Source organism: Stegostoma tigrinum, chromosome 31 (genome assembly GCF_030684315.1).
Source record: "Stegostoma tigrinum isolate sSteTig4 chromosome 31, sSteTig4.hap1, whole genome shotgun sequence".
Lineage (NCBI taxonomy): Eukaryota > Metazoa > Chordata > Chondrichthyes > Orectolobiformes > Stegostomatidae > Stegostoma > Stegostoma tigrinum.
The window spans coordinates 8215675-8236590 of NC_081384.1; the positions used below are offsets into that span (position 1 = coordinate 8215675).

General features: G+C 43.5%; 1 protein-coding gene across 3 annotated transcripts in view; it reads right to left on the reverse strand.

Annotated features, from left to right (window-relative positions):
- cacnb1 (calcium channel, voltage-dependent, beta 1 subunit) overlaps positions 1-20916 on the reverse strand; it is a 310047-nt gene that overhangs the window by 11487 nt on the left and 277644 nt on the right. For all 3 annotated transcript variants that reach the window (XM_048560446.2, XM_059638898.1, XM_059638897.1), the window contains exons 11-13: positions 13261-13412; positions 7057-7152; positions 2033-2218 (exon numbers count right to left, since the gene is read on the reverse strand). In XM_048560446.2, coding sequence (XP_048416403.1) covers positions 2033-2218; positions 7057-7152; positions 13261-13412 — 434 coding nt within the window. The remainder of the gene's footprint in view (positions 1-2032; positions 2219-7056; positions 7153-13260; positions 13413-20916) is intronic.

The following is a 20916-nucleotide window of genomic DNA, read 5'->3' on the forward strand; positions in this document are numbered from 1 at the left end:
GCTGACTGACTCAGCACAGGCCACTTACTCTCAGCTGCAGTTCTTTCCCAACACTGGGAGAAAGCCGTAAGTCAACAATTGCAGGTGAAGTTGCTGACAGCAGATTTCTCAGAACTAGTATCATGCACAACACAGTTACAGTGGTATCGACTAACCCAGGAATAAATGGGCAAAGACCAGCTTGTTGCAACAAAAAAGGATATGGACTCTACTAAAATTTTAAACCTTCTGTTGCATTCTTCTTTCTATATTTTTTTCCTGAGGGCACTGACTCACTCTGAGGAGGATCTACAGTTAGACTCACATAACTTCCTACTGAGTCCAGAGTTCATCCTGGTTTATTCGCCTCTCATGAAATTGCCCCTCCATGTAATACCTGGAACTTTTTTTGTTCGGTGACGAAATGTTGGTCTGTAAGCTATGTTTTGGAAATACAAGAGCATCAAATACCTGGAACACTATTCTGAATTGTCATGAAGTTTTGTTAAGTAGCATACACGTTAACTTGACACACGCAATACTCAAAAACTCTTCAAATACAGAGTGTGCCAAACAGGAGTGGTTAAACAACGGAAGACTGTTTGAATGTTGAAAATGCTGAAGTATGTCAGAGGAGTGTGAGTCTGTTCTTTGTCGTGGCCTATCCCTCAACATCTAAAATCTTACTCTCAATGCTTTGTAACCAGTGCAATCCATGTTACTTTGCTGCAAGAGGTTTTGTCCTCTAAAGTCAGGATACTACAGTTAAACATTGAGATTTATTCCAGTCTCAATCCATTGAGTAAATAATGCCAGCGAACGAACTGACTGCACACACTGTGTGTACAAAGCTCCAGAGCTCTCAGAGCAACCCCAGAACTCAAATGCACAGACACAAGGCATTGCATGGGTCCCCAGGAAAAGATACATATCATTTAACTTGTAGAATTCAAACAATTTTCAGAAAATAAAATATATATCCTGCATTTACGCTAAGCCTCCACAATACAGCAGATGACAGAGACACTTGAAAGGGTCAACTATGAGATATTGTTCTGTATAGTACAAAATTCCTTTGCAGTTGCAGTCCCTCTAACATGCACTTACTTTCTAGTTATCAGTCAGAGGTCAGTAGGCAAATTTCCCCAAGTGGCTGTTGTCACATTCAATACTTTAAATGCTTGATTGGGAGTGCCTGCATTCTACAAATCAACACTGCTCGCATTTAACAAGTATTCAGGAGATCCAGACACTAGTCAGGTTTGTCTGGAGTCTCTTTGTGATTTAAACAACCTCTCCGTGGACTTTGGTAACAACGACTTCTGAGTTGCACTGCAATTTTGGCAAAAACTGAAGTTAAAGTGTAAATGTATTTTTAGTGCTCTTATACCTTCTGAAGAGCCTCCAACATGATCTTACAATGATGTTTCAGGCAGTTGCTGATGTACCTCATGGTTTGATGTCAGCTCAACTTAGTGTGGCTAAATACAAATCAGGGTTTGCTCACTCCGTACATCACACGGACATCTTTTTCCCTCAAATACAACTCTCTGCTGCGTGGTCTGTGCAGTCCAGCTCTAACTACTAATCGGGAATGTGCCTGAAGTAGAAATGCTGGCTCATAAATTGCATGCTGCTCACATGACACAAATGGAACAACAGAAAAGGAACCACAAACAATACACCATTGACAAATGGGATTGCCTGTCACTGAAGAAAGAAAAGTGTCCCTTTCTGAATTGGCACCACTTTCTTTTCTTCAAGTGTCATTTCTTTCCTTACCAAAAGAAAAATGCATGGTTAGCGAACATCAACATGCAACTACATTCTAGTAAAAAGGGTCACAAATTGAGACAGGAGTTGGGAAGACTTGTTTAAAGTAACACCACCACTGTGCTCGCTCTCTCTCTCCTTTCTCTCTCTCTCCTTTCTGTACATTTCATGGCTAGACTGTATCTTCTGCTTCCGTCTGCTGTTTTGTGGCTTCTTTGTTTTCATCATCACTTGGGCCCCAGAAGTCAAGGTTACGCCTGAGAGAAGTGAGGACTTGTACCTGTAAGTTGGACACTGGTGCAGGACTGGCAGCTAGGGCAGCTGTTGCCATGGTGCGGTTCAAAAGAGGGTTGGGGGGGTTGCAGCTGGCTGGGTGGGTGGCCTTCCAATAGGCTTCAAGGTACTCAGCAAGGTGCTCACAAGCATCTTCCAATTGATTCTCGTCCAGGATTATGTCAAACAGTTCCTGCAATGGAAGAAAATGTTAGCAAACATTCAGAAGACTGAAGTCGTCCTTTATTTCCCAACTCTCCATTGTCTCCATGTTCATCAGAGTCAACGGCTCCAATACCAGGCAACAAGTACAACAGCCTATCCAACACCTGAGCAGTAGATGCAAGAGTCTTTTGATGCTGCCTTTCAAACCTGCAACCTCTATGAACTAGAAGGACAAGGTGCACGGGAATACCTCCATCATCAAGCTCCCCAAACCGCATCAGCCTGATGAGGAACCATCTCACCATTCCATCAGGGTCACTGGGCCTGAACCCTGGAACACCCTTGCTAAAAGCACAAATGGGGTGCCCACATCCCAAGGACTGCAGCAGTTCACTGCTACCTTTGCAAGGGCTTTTTTTTTTATTCATTCATGGGATGACAGCATCACTGGCTATGCCAGCAAATATTGGCCGGCCTTAGTCGCCCAGAGGGCAGCTGAGAGTCAAACACATGGCTGTGGGTTTGGAATCACTTGTAGGCCAGACTAAGTAACACTGGCAGTTTCCTTCCCTAAAGGAAATTAGTGAACCAGGTGGGTTTTTCCAACAATTGCCAATGGATTCACAGTCACTACTGGACTCTTAACTCCAGACGTTTTTTTTGCTATTGAATTCATATTCCACCACCTGCTATAGTGGGGTTTGAACTCCAGTTCCAAGAACATTACCCGGGTCTCCGTATTAATAGATCTAGAGATAATATCACAAGGCCATTACCTCCTCCTATGACAATGATCCCTGGGATCATTCTTGTAAACTCTGTCTTCAAAGCCAGCAGATCCTTCCTTAGATATAGGGCCCAAACTGCTCACAATATTCCAAATATACTCTGACCAGAGCCTTGTACAGACTCAACAGTACCTCACTGCTCTCATAGTTTAGCCATCTCAATGCAAACATTGTATTTGTCTTCCTAACTGCCAAGTGAACGTGGATGTTAACTTGAAGAGCATCTTTAACTAGGACTCCTAAGTCCCTTTATTCTTCAGATTTCTGAACCATTTGGTCATGCTACCAATACCCACATCCCATGAATTTTGTTTTAAATAGTATATACTTCTGTCTGGACAGATGAATGCAGTTTTTGTCAGAGGTTAGGAATTCTGCAGTGAATAACTCACCTCCTGTCTTGCTGAAGATTACACACTATTTACAAGGCACAAGTCAGGTGTGTGATGGAATACTTCCCAGTTGCCTGGATGGGTGCAGCTCCAAAAACACTCAAGATGTTTGACACCATCCAGGACAAAGCAGCCTGTTTATTGGCACCAGAGCCACAAACATTCACTCCTACCACAACGTGCACTTGAAAATTTCACAAAGGCTCTTAGAGAGCACCTTCCAAATCCACAATCACTTCCGTTTAGAAAGATAACAGCAGACAAGGGGCCAGCCACCCAGCAGATATTTGCGAACACCACGACCTACAGGTTCCCCTCCAAACCACTCACTATCTGGATTTGGAAATATATCGCCAGTCCCTAGATCAAAATCCTGGAACTCTTGAGCTCTTTCCCTAACAGCGCTTTGTCTCTGTTCCACACAGACGACAGCAGTTCCAGATGATGGCTCATTATCACACTTTCAACGGTCAACAGGGACAGTTAATAATTGCAAGCCAAGCCATCCAGAAAATGAAATATAAAATAAAGTGGTGGTGATGTTTCAAAAATCCCTAAGTCGGCAAATTCAGTCATTGTTGTGGACATCATTAAATTCATTATAATCTAGGGACAGGCAAATATTTGCTCCTGGTTTTGATCTGAGTAAATTGTCTCTGCCAGTGTGATGATGGTCTTGAGCAACCCATGGTCAATGGAGGGAGAGAAGGAAAAGTCAGATACAGTTTCAGCTTCTGAGAATGCTGCTCACGTGGAATACCAGGTGCTTACCCAGAATCTCTGAACGCATGATGTTAGGAGCAATGTACCAGTATTGATGGAGGATTGACTGGCAGACAGAGGGGATAAAGGGATGGCAGCCTGTGACTAGTGGAATTCCACAGGGTCCAGTGTTGGGACCACGGCTATTTGCATTATACATTAACAATCTGGACGAAGGAACTGAGGGCATTTTTGTTAAGTTCACAGGCAATACAAACATAGGTGGAGGGGCTGACAGTGCTCAGGAAGTGGGGAGGCTGCAGAAGGACTTGGACAGGCTAGGAAAATGGGCAAGGCAGTGGAAAATGAAATACAGTGTGGGAAAGTGTGAGGTTATGCACTTGGTAGGAATAGAGGCGTAGACTATTTCCTAAATGAAGAAATGGTTTAGAAATCTGCAGAGTAAAGGGACTTAGGAGTCCTAGTTAAAGATGTTATTCAAGTTAACATCCACGTTCACTTGGCAGTTAGGAAGACAAGTACAATGTTTGCATTGAGATGGCTAAACTATGAGAGCAGTGAGGTACTGTTGAGTCTGTACAAGGCTCTGGTCAGAGTATATTTGGAATAGTGTGAGCAGTTTGGGCCCTGTATCTAAGGAAGGATGTGCTGGCTTTGAAGACAGAGTTTAGAAGAATGATCCCAGGGATCATTGTCATAGGAGGAGAGGTTGAGGACTCAGAGTCTGAGGACTTGGACTCGATGGAGTTTAGATGGATGACTGAGAATCTGATTGATACACAGTACTAACAGGCCTGGATACAATGGGCATGCAGAAGGCAGAGTCAGATTGGTTCTTAGTGAGGGGATCAAAAGTTACGGAGAAAAGGCAGGAGAATGGGGTTGAGAAACATTATACCCACGATCGGATGGCAGAGCAAACCCAATTGGCTGAGTGGCATAATTCTGCTCCTGTATCTTATGGTCCAACAAGAATGAACAGTGCTGCTGGGTGGCTATGTTTGGAAGCTCACTCGCCAGATTTAATTCTGTTCACCACTGGTATGTGGAACCAGAACGGGGAAATGGAAATGAGACACAGGTCAGCTTCAACCCAACAGAATGTCAGAACAGGCATGATGGACCGAATACCATTCCTCAATTCCAACTGAACACTGAAAGGTGGTCTGCAGCTCCAGCATTCACACTGAATAATGGAGGGAAACTCGGTGGAACTTTGTGGTTTGTTTGCCCTCTTGAGGTTGATTTCACCTTCAATGCATTGCCAGCTGGAAAGCAGAGTGGGTAGGTTTGGAAGGAACAGTGTGCATCATTGACTATTTTCCCCTGCAGCTGCCTGTTAATTATATGCTAATTGTATTGTTAAGATGCATAGGTGAAGAGCAATGTTTAACAAAGCACTTTGAGCACTTGTAAAGAGAGAGAGTCATTCCTGGAGAGGAAGAACATGGTTGTTTACTGATACACTTGAGGCCTTTCATGACCAGTTGACACCATGGGTCCTGGAGTCTGTCACCAGCTCTGGGAAGTACATTCAATTCAAACCTTTGTTTTTCTCATGATACTCCCTTCAGTGGCTCTCAGCTCGTTAATTCACTGACTTGATTTGTTGCTTTCCATAAATAAAAGAACTATTAGGAAATGGACTGTGTCTAATTTCAGACTTCACCATTTGACTTGGGCTTCACTATCCTGGATTCACTAAAAGCTGGCAGGGCGAGACTGGCATATTTCGTACTAAATCCCCAAAACTGGTTATCCCTTCTGTGGAGAGGGAAATGGCTGAATGCCAATTACTTTAAATAAAATGTATATTCACTGCCTTTTCCAAGCACATGTTTATAAGGTCTACCACAGAGATAACCGGCGCATTATTGTTGCCACTGAAGCAACGCAGCAAATGTCTTATTCACGAACTAAAGACAGTATCAATTAATTGGAGGAAGCTGTACAATATAAAGAAGGGCTCACTAGTGGGCACAATTATAAATTAGCAACACAGTATATGTTGTATGGAAGGAAATAGTTATTACTAGAGTCACAAAGCTGTACAGTACGGAAACAGACCCTTCAGTCCAACTCATCCATCCCAACCAGATATCCTGAATTAATTTAGTCCCATTTACCAGCATTTGACCCATATCCCTCTTAACCCTTCCTCTTCATGTACCCATCCAGATGCCTTTTAAATATTGTAACTGTGCCTGCCTCCATCACTTCCCATGGCAGCCCATTCCACACTTGCACCATTCTTTGAATGAAAACATTGCCCTCAGGTCTCTTTTAAATCTCTCCCTTTATCTTAATGTAAACCTCTATAAAGTCATCCCTCAGCCTCTGACCATCCAGGGAGAATAGCCCTGGCCCATTCAGCCTTTTACTATATCTCAAACCCTCCAACCCTAGCAACATCCTAGTATAACTTTTGTGCACCCTCTCAAGCTTAACAACATCCTTCCGGTACCAGGGACACTGGAATTGAACACGGTGTTCCAAAAGTGGCCTCACCAATGTCCGATAGAGCCACAAGATGACCTCCCAACTCCTATGCTCAAGGCACCGACCAATCAAGGCGAGCAAACCAAATGCCTTGCAAAAGATGCTGCACTGACTCAGAACAGAAACAGCAGCCCACTCGCTTTGGTCAGTCGACTGCAGAGTGCTGCACAAGCTCATCATTAATAAATTAAGCAAGCGAGAAGCTTTGTTACTTTTTATTTTCTCTGGCCTTGTTTCGGATTTCTCAGCAACACTGAACAGAGTACCATCTCCTCTTCACAGTACACCTATGTTTAGATCTCTGCGTTCTCTGACCAAATCAGCCCCAGTTTACCAGACTCCGTCATGAGCAGGCTGATAAAGAAGATGCTGGAGAAGTGACGCCTGACAAAGACAAACCCTGGTTAATGTGTATGCCCCTCTGTTCAGGGAAAGCCCTCTGTGTCTGACTGGGAGATACTGACCGGAGGACACTGAGCCAGTTTGTCTGATGCGACCATCTGTACATTCAGGTGTTTGGCCTGGGACTTCCCTCGTGACTTTATCAGACGTTGTAAAACCTGTAATCAAAAATTCATCATAACAATGAATGTCATTTCACGTTTTAGTGCACATGTGTGACTAACATACTGCTGCTTCTCACTATAATGCACTTGTACAGTAGTGATCTCCAGTTCATTATGATAGCTTCTCACTGTAACCCAGGTACATCATAACCCTAGGTAACAAGGTGCAGAGCTGGATGAACACAGCAGGCCAAGCAGCATCATAGGAGCAGGAAAGCTGACGTTTCAGGCCTAGATCCTTCTTCAGAAAGCATTCTGATGAAGGGTCCAGGCCCAAAACGTCAGCTTTTGTGCTCCTAAGATGCTGCTTGGCCTGCTGTGTTCATCCAGCTTCACACTTTGTTATCTCAGATCCTCCAGCATCTGCAGTTCCTATTATTTCTGACACATCACAAACCCTCACTGTTATACTTTCCAATACATGTGGAACCTCTCACTGAGATACATTAAAAACATTGAAGATAGGAGCAGGAGCACATCATTTGACTCTTTGAGCTGCTCTACTATTCATTATGATCATGGCTGATCACTGAGCTCAATATCCTAATCTCACTCTCTTCCAATGTCCCTTGACCCCTTGAGCCATAAAATCTACATCTACCCCCTTCTTGAAAACAAAACATAATGTTTTGAAGAATCCCTACATTGTGGAAACATGCCATTTGGCCCATACCAACCCTCCAAAAGGCATCCCACCCAGACCCACCCCATCCCTGCATTTCCCACCCTCGACATGACAGTGCAATTTAGGTCTGGCCAATCTACTGAGCCTGCACATCTTTGGACTGTGGGAGGAAACTGGAGCACCCAGAGGGAACCCAGGCAGAGAGAGAAAGTGCAAACTTCACACAGACAGTCACCTGAGGGTGGAATTGAACCCAGGTCCCTGGTGCTGTAAGGCAGTGGGGCTAACACACTGAGCCACTTGGCCACCATGCCCACCCTCAATTGCTTTCTGTAGCAGTGTAATCCACAGGCTCACTCTATCTGGGTGAAGCAATTTCTCCTCAGAATCTCTACTGTGGGGAAGCAGGCCAATTGGCTCATCGAATCAACACTGACCCTCCAAAAAGCAACTGTCCCAGACCCACTCCTCCAACAATAAAGCTGCAATTCCCATGGCTAATCCAATTAGCCTTCACATCCATGAACACTATGGACAATTTCCCATGAACAATCCACCTAACTTGCACATCTTTGGACTGTGGGAGGAAACTGGAGCACCCGGAGGAAACCCAAGCAGACACAGGGAAAATGGGCAAACTCCACAAAGACAGTCACCCAAAGATTAAATTGAACTTGTTCTCTGGCACTATGAGGCAGCATGCTAACCACTGAGCCACTGGGCCGCCCCCAACTCATCTCGGTCCTACGATATTTACCCCTTATCCTTAAACTAAGATCCCTGGTTCTGGACATCCCCACCATCAGGAACATCCCACCTAAATTGACCCTGTCTATTCTTGTTAAAATTCTGTAGGTTTCTATGAATGCTCCTTCATTCTTCTCAACTCCAGTGAATGCAATCCTAACCAATTCAATCTCACCTTATAATGTCAGTCCTTCCATCCCAGGAATCAACTTGGTAAATTTTCCTGCATTTTCTCGACAGCAAGAACATCTTTCTTCAGGTAAGGAGACCAAACTGCACACAAAACTCCAGGTGTGGCCTCACCTATGCACTGTACATTAAAGCAAGACATGCCTGCTCAAAACCTCTTGCTACGAAAGCCGGCATATACTGTATACTGGCCTCTCACTGTAGCGATCTCTGACACAAAATAACCCCTCACTGTTATCCTTCGCTATAATGTGGCACTGTAAAACTCTGATACACCAGTAACACATCAGTTACACACTAACCTCACTGTAAAATCTTCTCTGATTCACAGTAATGCCTCACTGTAACCATGTACACATTTTTAGGCTTCTGTGATGGAACAATTCAATACAAGATATCATTAGACTATGTTTCCAAGAGACTTGAAATGTTAACTCTGTTTCTCTCTCCACAGATGTTGCTAGACCTGCTGAGTTTCTCCAGCAACTTCTGTTCTTTGTTCAAAATTCCAGCAGCCAGAATTTTTTACTTTTACTTTGTTTTTACGTCTGGATTATTGACATCTTCTACATTTCATATCCAAATATGAACTACTAGTTATACTAAAATAAATAAACAAATTGCAAATGCTGGAGTTCTGAAACAAACAAAACAGAAATTGCTGGCGAAACTCAGCACATCTGGGAATATCTGAGGCAGGAAAGCAGAGTCTGGTGACTCTTCATCACAACACAGATGGTGCCAGACCTGCTGACTTTCTGTTTTACACTACCCTTCCACATTTCAAATAGCTTATTTGCAGAAATTTACAAAACAGACTGTGATGAGGACAAAGCTTACAACCCAGATGTACAACAGTAGATTTTGCAATTTCTTTTCAGCAATTTCAGATTCAGACATTAGCATTAGATCCTGGTGTAAACATACTTCACCTAAGTATTATCAAAGGTGAAGACATATCTAAAGGTAGCACCTTTTGACTAACTGTTTTTATTCATGCAGTGCCTTTAGATTAACAAAATTTCCCAAGGTGCTTTACAGGTTCATTATAAAGTAAAATATGCTGTTGAGCCATGATAGGTAGCATGAGAGCTGATGGCAAGGGTTGGTTGCAACAAGAGTGTTAAAGGTAAGAACATAGAGGGAAAGACAAGGTTTAGGGAGAGAATTCCAGAGTTAAATGTCTATGTGACTGAATGCCCAGCCACCAAAGATGAAGGAATTAAGAACGGAGAATAAAGGAAATTCACTCCCTCATGCCTGTCAATGAATCATGGCTGATCTGAGACCTACCTCTATACCTAGCTTTGGCCCACTTCCACTTAATAACTTCACTAAACAAAAATGTATCAAACTCAGATTTAAAATTAACAACTGATTCAGTACCATTTGCAGAAGAGAGTTCCAAATCTTCCACTCTTTGTGTGTGGAAGTGCTTACTCAGATCTCTCCTGAATGGTGCGATCTAACTCTTAGACTTGGGCCTCCTACTCCTAGACTCTCCAACCAGTGGAAATATTTATCATTATCAACTCTGTTTTCTCTTGTTAATATCTTGAAGACCTTGATCAGATCACCTTTTATCCTTCTGGGGAAAATAGGCCTAATTTGTATAATCTCTCCTCATTACTTTACCCTGTAAGTCCAAGTATCATTCTTGTAAACTTACACTGTACTCCCTCCAAGGTCAATTTCTCTTTCCCGAGGTGTGGTGGCCAGATCTGCTCACAGTGCTCCAAGTGGGTTCTAACCAGGGGTTTATATACTCAGCATAACATAGAACATAGAACATAGAACAGTACAGCACAGAACAGGCCCTTCAGCCCACGATGTTGTGCCAACATCTACATCCTTATAATATAAGCCTCTTGATATAAAGGCTAGCATTCCAGGAGCACAGATATCACAGAAGACTGCTGAAAGACATTACATCATTTAAGAGCAGGTGGGGCTGGGGGTGTTGGCTGTGTAGGATAATGGAGGTGCATGAAAATAAGGATGAGAATTTTACATCAAACTGCTTCTCAACGAGGAGGCATTGCACATCAGTGAGCACAGGGATTATGAGCTAACAAGCCTTGTAATAGCCTCAAGTTTATGAAGGGTAGAATGTGGGAGGCTACCCAGAAATGTGTTGGAACAGTCCAACTTGGAGCTGACTAGCTCACTAAAAAAGGCTTCAGCAGCAGATGGAGTAAAGAAGGAACAGTCAGGTGGCTGGCTAGATGGAGATGGGGACAGGCAATCCTAGGGATATGGTAGATAAAGATAGTGTCAGGAGGAGTGGCATTATTGCTGGGCTCTTAATCCATAGACCTAGACAATGGTCTGGGGATCCAGGTTCAAATCCTGCCACAGAAGACAGCAGAATACTAATTTAGAAGAAACTCTAATGATGTTCATGAACCCATTGTCAGAAAAAAAAAATCTGGTTCACTAGTGTCCTTTAATACACGTGTCTCCAGACCCACAGCAATGCGGTTGACTCTTACCTGCCCTGGGGCAATTAATTTTAGCCTAGCCAGTGATGCTATCATCCCATGAATGAATAAAAGAAAGATATGTTTCCTGAAAGCTTATCTCAGGGTTAAACATATTACCAACATAAACAATGGAGCCTGAGACCAGAACAGGAAGTAGTAAGATTACTGAAGGTTGGGTATGAATGGAAGGTTACAGTACCCAAGGGGGAATAAATAGACAAAGGACAACCTAAGACAGGAGTCTGTCTCACTGATTATGCAGGTCGGGACCCTTCTTCAGAAATTCCAACACAAAACGTTAGCTTTCCTGTTCCTCTGATGCTGCCTATCCTGCTGTGTTCCTCCAGCTCCACAGCTTGTTACCTTTGACTCTTACTATCTCTGTCTCAGTGGTCAGTGATAGTGGGAACTGCAGATGCTGGAGAATGCGAGATAACAAGGTGTGAATCTGGATGAATACAGCAGGCCAAGCAGCATCATAGGAGCACAAAAGCTGATGTTTCAGGCCTAGACCCTTCATCAGACAGGGCTCCTGAGATGGGAGGTCCACAAGCCCATTGCTTTAAACATGTAATTAGAGAAAGCAAATATCAAGTTGTCTAAATGCTGGCTCCCAAAGATGAACTACTCTGATACTTGTATAAAATATTATTTTCCAGCCTGAAGCTTCTTAAGGGCAAACATAGATAAACCACACTGAGGATGTGTAAAGTCACCCTAAAGGCAACGTGGAGATAGTAAGGACTGCAGATGATGGAAACTAGAGCCATAAAACATGGAGCTAGAAAAACACAGCAGGTCAGATTGCATCTGAGGAGGAGGAAAGTCAACGTTTCGGATTGGAACCCTTCTTCAGGACCTGGAGAATGGTTCCAGCCTGAAACATTGACTTTCCTGCTCCTCCAATGCAGGGTGACCTGCTGTGCTTTTCCAGCTCCACATCTTTTGACTAAAGACAAATTGGTTGTCATCTATGGATAGTAGGAACTGCGGATGCTGGAGAATCTGAGATAACAAGGTGTAGAGCTGGACTGTAGAGCTTGGCCTGCTGTGTTCTTCAGCTCTACACCTTGTTATCTCCGTCATCTACAGATGTTGCTTCTAACAAACCAGACAGCTACTTGTGCTCCACCTGCTGGTTGTCAATACCCTGCCTTATGTTGTGAAATGGACATGAGGGATTTATAGACAGATGTAGATAGAGTCGAATGGACACAGATCTGGCAAATGAAGGACAATGTGGGAAAGCAAGAAATCTTGGCAAAAAGATTAAAGAATCATATTGTCTAAATGATAAGAGGTTACAGAGAAATGAGAAGCAATGAGGTCTGGGTGTCCAAGTGTTTGAATCACAGAAGGTTAGTGTGCTGGAACAACAAATAATCAGGAAAGCTAACAGGATATTACAGTTTATTAGGAGAAGCATTGAATGCAAGAGTACAGAGATTATTCTACAATAAGGCATTGGTGAGACTAGACCTGGAGTATGGCATATAGCATGGTCACTGCACTTATGAAAGGATGTCAATGAATTGGAAGCAGTTCAGAGAAAGTATGCTGAACCAATCCCTGGATTGAGCAGATTGCCTTATGAGGAGAGGCCAGGCAGGCTGTACTCTCTGGAGTAGAGACGAATGAGAGATGGCTTAATTGAAGTATAAGATCTTGAGGGGGATTGACCAGGTAGATATCAAAAGGGTGTTTCTCCTTGTGGGAGAATCTAGAAGTCAGGGTCATATTTTAAAAATAAGAGGATGTCCACTTAAAACAGATGAAGAGATTTTGTTTTCTCTCATGGAGTTGTGAGTCTTTGGAATTCCCTTCCTCAAAGGCAGTGGATGCTGAACCTTTAAATATTTTTGAGGCCAAAGTAATCTTTCTTGATTACCAATGTGAAGAAAGGTTATTGCGATGTGAAGGAATGTAGAGTTGAGGTTAAAAACAGATCCTATTGAATGGCAAAGCAGGCTTGAAGGGGCCAAATGGCCTACTCATGTTCCTTGCTTGTCTGTTGGAAAGAAATTAAAGGCGATTTTAGGCATTTCTAAAGTTTCTTACCTTGGGTGAAGCAATCTTTATGTAGACAATAATTGGGGCCAGAGATGTTTTGGCAAGTTGGGCAGGATGGTTTATGGTATCTGCATCAAGAGCCACCAACTGCAGTGTCCTAGCCAATTCAAAAATACGTTCAATCTCACTCTGTACTTCAGCTATAGGGAAAGAGTCAAAATGAAGACATTTTTACTAACATATACCAGAAGTAGCAAACACATTTCAAATCCTGCAGTCCCTGTCCAAAAGGCCTTGTGTCTCTCCACACTTGCATTAGTTCTGCCTCCTCTTTAAGAAGTGAAATGCATACTGTACTCATGACACAGCCAATAGTACCAGCTCACTGTCATCAATCTGCATCATATGGTTGCCTTTCCTTGAAACAGTTGGGTTCAGATACAAAAGCACTGGTCAAAATGGTGATCTCTACCAGGAATCAGATACTGTCCAGTTATAGGGGTGCAATGGACATCCTATGTTGAATGGATTTGTTCCTTCTTTAGCTGTACATCTCAGATCATGAATTTGACCATCAAATAATGTTTGTCAAATGGCAATAATGATGGAATTCCAATCTCCACCCCCTCCCCATCTGATGGCACTGACGTCTAATTGAGGGACAATTCAAAACACACAAGGTGCCGAGGGCATTCAGCTCACATGATGATCTTGAACTGTGCGCTTGACAGCAAGTGTCCTATCCCAGCCAGGTTCAATACTGTACTTACCCAACACACACTGCATGGAGTGAACAGTTGGAATGAGTTTCCTTTCTCAATACTGTGCATCCTGATGGCAAAAGATTTGTTTGTGTCACTGACGTATGGGCACAGACCGGAGATCAAAGCATCTGCCCTTAACAGTGGTGTATGTCTGTTGAGTCAGTGAGATTTCATTAACTCTGCCTTTTTCAGGCACTCAATTGCGCTGTTTGTGTATAAAACCATGAGTTTTCCTTTTCCAAGATAACAAGATGTAGAGCTGGATGAACACTGTGTTCATCCAGCTCTACACATTGCTATCTCAGATTCTCCAGCATCTGCAGTTCCTACTGTCTCTGAAACGGGTTTCCTTTTCCAGTTCTTTTTCCTTACAGCCGTCAGGGCAGTGACTCATTCTGGGCTGCAGTTTAATGTTTGTTTTTGTCCTTCACTATCTTGTTCAAACACCCATTCTGTCTAAGCACTGACAAATGCTGGCAAGTTACTGAACTGGGGGACTGTCGGAGCTAAGTCCTGACCTGCAGGTTATTTGGGCGTTTCCAGTGACGTTGAGCGGAAGCACAGAACAGCTATTCATCCAGAGGTGGAATTTATCCAAAAGTACTAAAGCTAATATGACTCTTGTGGGGTAGTGAATATCGTCCCTGCCTCAAAGCACCGAAGCTCAAGGTTTGAATCTCACTGCAGAGAATCTCTGATTGAGGAAGGAGCATTCACAACACAACTAAAAAAGGTCAAGGGTTGCTCTGCAAATCCTTCAACACATGCCAATGGTAGGAATGGCGGTGATTCCTGGTCAGCCACTGTAATGAAAAGGAAGTTGGAACCTCTAGCGTCACAGCCCAGATCTTCAGTTTACCACATGCGTGTAAAAAATTCACGTTATCACAGTAATGTGCACTTCCTGAGTGAACTTTAACACACTACCACCGCACTCTTTTCAGTCGAATTTACAGCTGAGGAAGACAGGAAGCAAGCTTCTCTTTCCTGGGCTGTCTGTCAAGTACTAGGGGCTCTGAGCGGAGTGCTGAGAAATGGAATTAAAATAGATTGTACTTGTTTTTGATCAAAACAGACTTGATGGGCTGAAGGGTGAACTCTATGAGTCCAACAAATCTGATTGCAGCAAGCGGAGCCCCATTTCCCTTTCGTCAATGAATGCACAACTGCATTGCTCACCAAGCTATCCCCTGGGCACATTGCAAAACCAAATGGCACCACAAAATGGACATCCCAAATGAAATTGCATTAAGTTACACAAAAGCACAAACTAACGATGATTGTGCAGTCCCCTTAGTGCCTATTCCCTCTGTGTTAGCTTATCCCAATGCTCCAATGCAATGTCAGTCCAGGAGCTGTAACATGGCCCAGTGAATTTCAGTGGGTGACACTGCAGATGGATGATAATGTCAAGCAGCTCTGCACCTCAAGGTTCAGCTTTAGGCTAAGCGTACACAGCTGAGGTCAGCGCTGGCTTGTTTGACAGCCGACAGCAGGGCATATGACGGAGTAACAGGGCTGAGAGGCTGCCTTCCTGACAGAAGACTGCAGTTTTCTTCTCCACAAAGCCACCGCCGGTCTCCCCTAGAGGAGGGCTTCAGCGATCCAATCTGTTGAACTCTGTGGCACCTATCAAGCTCCTCTGATCAGTGTAATCCATCATCACATCTGACCGTACACAGCCACGAGCTGAGCTTCCACTGTTGCACTCGGGTGTTGTAAGTGTCCTTCTGCTCCAATGGGAGTTGTATCACTGTGTATCAGACATTGTGTTAATGACCGGGCCAGTGTGTGAATGGAACTGATCGCCTCTTCCTCACTGGGAAGGGCAGAATCCAAATGATGCAAAAGGCCCTGTGCTAAGTTGGTGTTGGACCACTCTAGATTCTTTTCTGATCAGTTTCCTAATGCACCAAGCACACAGAGTTTGTGCATTATTAACATTCCCCTGTCGGCTGTCCCTTCGAAATCCCATCAACTGAAACTGCCTGTGGTTTCACCCTCTGTACTGGGTACAGTATGCTAGTATCCAAACACTTCTCTATTTGTACAGCCTGCCTTTAATCTGTTCTCTAATGCAGGCGCAGTGTCAGATTCCAAGCTGGTCACCGAGTGTGAGAACTGATTGCATGGTGCTATAACTGCACCATATCTCTCATGTTGTTGATCCTCCACTGCCTAGTCAGGCAGAAACTCATGGCCATTTGGAAGGAAAACGGCACAAGGGGAAGGTGGTGGTAAAGGGAGAGAGGTGGAAGAGTTTTTACACATAACTCATTTCCAGTTTGTAAATTGGAAGTGATTGTGGGATATGGAAGTGGACATGAGAAGGAAGAGTTGGTATGATTCATGTTATCACAGTAATGTGCACTCCCTGAGTGAACTTTAACACACTAACGCTGCACACTGCTTTCAGACTAATTGCTGGCCATGGCTTTGGCAATGAGTGTCCCATTAATGGCAGATCCATGGGAGTCTGATATAGAGGTATGCCTAACACCCTCAGGTTAGTAGCTATTGCTTTCATTACCGCATTCATCTTGTTCTGCAAGAAAGATGGAAATGTCTCTGTTGTTGCTCTGCAGTCTGTTTGGGTGGTGTGACTGCCATGGTTGAATAGCAGGCAGTGTCCATATGCAGCAAAACTGGACATAATCCTGACTTAGGCTGAGAAGTATCATTTGTGACTTACAAGAGCCAGGCAATGACCACTGTCAACAAGAGAGAAGCTAACCCGTTGCCTCTCGATATTCAGTGGCATTACCCTCACTGAATCCCTCACTTTCAAAATCTTGGAGGTTATCATTGACCAGAAACTGAATTGGACCAGCCATAGAAATACACTGACTCTAAAGAATAAGGCAAGCTAGGAATTTTGCTGCAAGTCACCTCCTTCACCTGCAAGTTGGAATAAGGATGAAACTTTCTCCACTTGCCTTGATAACTGTTGCTTCAACAAGATTCAAGAAGTTTGACAACAGTGGCAACAATGTGTCTCGTCTACAAGCTGCACTGCAATAACTCACCAAGGCCTGTCTGACAGCACCATGCAAACCCATGGCCACCATCACTACAAGGATAATAGCACCAAATGCATGGCAATGCATCCACCTTTGAGTCCTGCTCCAAGCCCCACACCATCCTGACTTGGAAGAATGTTGCCGTTCCTTCACAGTCATTGAGTCAGGATCCTGCAACTCCCTCCCTAACAGCACTGAGGGTATTCCTATATCCCAAGGACTGCCGCATTTCAAGAGGGCAACTCACCATTATCTTCTCAAAGGCAATTAGGGATGGGCAGTAAATGGTGGACTAGCTTGCAATAACGACATCTCATAAACAAGTAAGAATGAGAGTGTAAGCAAGCTGTGAGATGTGGGTGTGAGGTTTGCAGCAACCGTAGACGTGTGTGTCGGGGGGGCGAAACATATGAACAGTAGTTACAAGTTCTGATGTTTACTTACTGATGAGAAATGGAGGGGTTAGAAATTGAGCTCTGGCTGAGGCTCAATTGGATATGATAAGGCATTTGATGATGCATTTACTGACAGTGACTATTTGTCTTGCAGCATTGCTCCCAGTCAGTCAGAGCTTGATTCCCGACATTGACTGTGAGGTCTATCTGCTCCCATTGCCCTTTGAGGCGTGCTTGTAAATGCAGGACCTCTCGCCACCTCCTCAGTAACACCTCCAATGCAATGTCCAGAAAAAACCTTCAAACACATGCTCTTCTATGTTGTACCATTCCACACCATTTGCCCAGCCAAATCTATTTCCCACGTGACTACATGTACCTATACCCACTCACATGTGCCCCCACTAAAATGGGTGTAAGCAACCTTTATCTGGTGCTGGCAATTTGAAGTGGTTACATGCTAAGATTTTTGCATTTCATGCTTTTGTGTGCAGCATTTCAACCAACAAGTATGTTTCGGGCGAGGTAAGGTTGGGAGAACATTCTAATTTAATATTTCCTTGACTTCTCCATCTATTTCCCAGAGGACTGTGTGCCTTTAATGCAAACACAAGCTCCGACTTCAGTCAATATCATCATCAGTTCTGAGGAAGGGTCACACGGCCCGAAACGTTAACTCTGATTTTTTTCTTCACAGATGCTGCCAGATCTGCTGAGCTCTTCAGCAACTTCAGTTTTTGTTCCTGACTTACAGCATCCATAGTTCTTTCAGTTTTTATCATCATCAGTACGGGCCATGTCAGGTCTCAACAGTGCAAATAGTGATATTTAAAATGTACAACTTTTGAAATAACAGTACATTGGAAAAAATCAGCCGAGAAAATTCAGTAAGAGTGGGTTTATAAAATCTCTCGATATTAAGTGAATATACAGTACCTGTTTTGATTTCTGCAACTTAAACATTTTCATTTCTGTAACTACACAATTCATGGTCTTTGCATTCAGTTTAAGATGTTTATACACAATATAACATACTTTTGCATGCTAAAATGCATGGCATTTTCTGCATGTTGCTTTCTGCATGCCTGACATTAACACATTTCCTGCATGCCTGATGATAATGCATATTCTGCATACATAATAGTAACGCATATCCTGCATGGATTTTAATGCATAACTTTTGTTAATGCGTTCCTTGTATGCTAGAAAATAATGCATTTTCTTCATGCAAACTAGTAATGCATTGCCCCCAGATGAGGCAAAAGTTGGAGATATTCTTTGTGGTGGGGTAATAGAGCATTACCTGCATGCTGATGTGAACTTGCTGCATGCATGCTGGATAGCAAAGTGTTAACTGCTGGTTTACAGCACACTGTGGAGTAGTGCTGCATGTTAATAGTCTATATGCGGAGTAGACTGCCCATCAGGAGCACTCAGGTGCTGCAGCAGGCAAGTTACATTGGCAGCAAGGGAGTACATGCATCTGTGAGAACGGGATAAAACTTTAGACAAACAATGCAGAAAGGTCAAGGGGTGCTGAGGATAGTCTAAATATCAAACATCGAAATCGTGGCTAAACCCATGCCTCATTCTAATCACTGAAATGCTGGGTTCAGAGGGAGACTTGGCAATAGTGTACCGAACACCCAGTCCACTTAACGAAACCTCGATGAACATCTGCTGGGTCAAATTAATTCCATTTAAATTTCCAAGTTAGCAGGACAACATTTCAGGCTCAAACTTCTTTATTCTTAGAAGAAATGTATCACCAATGACCTGATTATGGCCTGTAGTTTATCTCCTGCTCTTCCTCATGCATTCAGTCATGGTGGATTAACTCTTCCTCTGCAAGGAAGATGAAGGTGTAGTGGGAATGTTACTGGACTGGTCATCGAAAGGCCCAAGCTGATGCTGTCCATACGCGAGTTTAAATTTCATCAGCTACCAAACAGGGATTTGAAGATAGATACATTAATGTAGGATTGGTATCAATCTTGCTATCAATAATAGTGACCATGGAGCAATCACTGATTATTGTGAGTACAGATGCTTGTGGTGAGCTCAGTCAGTCAAGTGTTTGCACTGTGGAAGGCAGCATAGCGAATCCTGTCCTGTCCTTACTCTATGCTGCAAGGATAATTGGATAGGGATTGCTGGTGAAAACTTTCCATTTCGTAACCCAGGGCTGCTAATTACAGCTGCTTCCACATCACCGGGATACCTCGCAACACGTTAATTAGGCCCTGGTCCCTATGAAATGTACTGCTACTTATCTGTCCCATCCCCTTTCGCTTAATTTGCTCCATGCCCTTTACAAGAGCACCATGCGAAAAGAAGCCAGGGTTTTAATGTCTCGTTGTTAAATCCTGCTACTCAAAACTTTGGGGCTGCACAGAGGCTCAGTGGTCAGCACTGTTGCCTCACAGCACCAGGGACATAGGTTCAATTCCAACCTCGGGTCATTGTCTGTGTGGAGTTTGCACGTTCTCCCCATGTCTGCATGGGTTTCCTCCAGGTGTTCCAGTTTCCTCCCACAGTCCAAAGATGTTCAGGCTAGATGGATTGGCCATGCTAAATTGCCCGTAGTGTTCAGAGATGTATAGGTTATCTGGATTAACTATGGGAATCCAGGGTCAGAGAAGAAGGGGTAGGGGGTAAGCCTGGGTGGGATGCTCTCTCTGGAGAGCTGGTATGGACTTGTTGGGCCGAACAGCCTAGTATGGCCTGTTCCCACACTGTGGGGATTCTATGTCAATTAATTGCATCATCTGTCAAAACTGATTCTGTCTAAGATCAAAAACCCCTCCGTTAATTTCTGACATTTGTATTGTACTTGCCATGTTTCCTATTTTTGGGGTTTTACTTTTGCTGGATGTGCAGGACCAAATTATCTTCTGATTTCTACATGTATTTCAAGCTATTGAGCAAGAGGATCTCAGCACAGGACCGTTCCTAAAAAATGTACTTTTGAAATTGGTTTCAACATCCCAAATCATCATTTACTGACACTGAGACTCCTGTGACACTGGCATAGGTTTATTCTTTTCAAAGCAAGTTGTAAAATCACGACAGTCAAATCTTAATTCTGTTATCTTTTATGTACAAAAGGATCACCATTTCTCTCTTTCGCTCATGAATGTCAACACACCGTTCCCACGGAGAGCAATTAAGTCAATGTAGGCCTGAATCCAATTTGTGATCTTCCAGGATTCCAATGGCTTATAGACTCATACAGCACGGAAACTGACCTTCAGTCCAACCATGCCGACCAGGTTTCTTAAACTTAACTCGTTGCATTTGCCTGCGTTTGGCCCAAAACTCTAAAGCTTTCCTATTTGTGTACCCTGTCCAAAAGTCTTTTAAATGTTGTAATTGTACCAGCCTCCACCACTTCCTCTGGCAGCTCACTCCATACACGCACCACCTTCTGCTTGAAAAAACTGCCCCTCAGGTCCCTTTTAAATCTTTCCCCTCTCACCATAAACCTACGCTCTCTAGTTTTTGACTCCCTTATCCTGGGGAAAA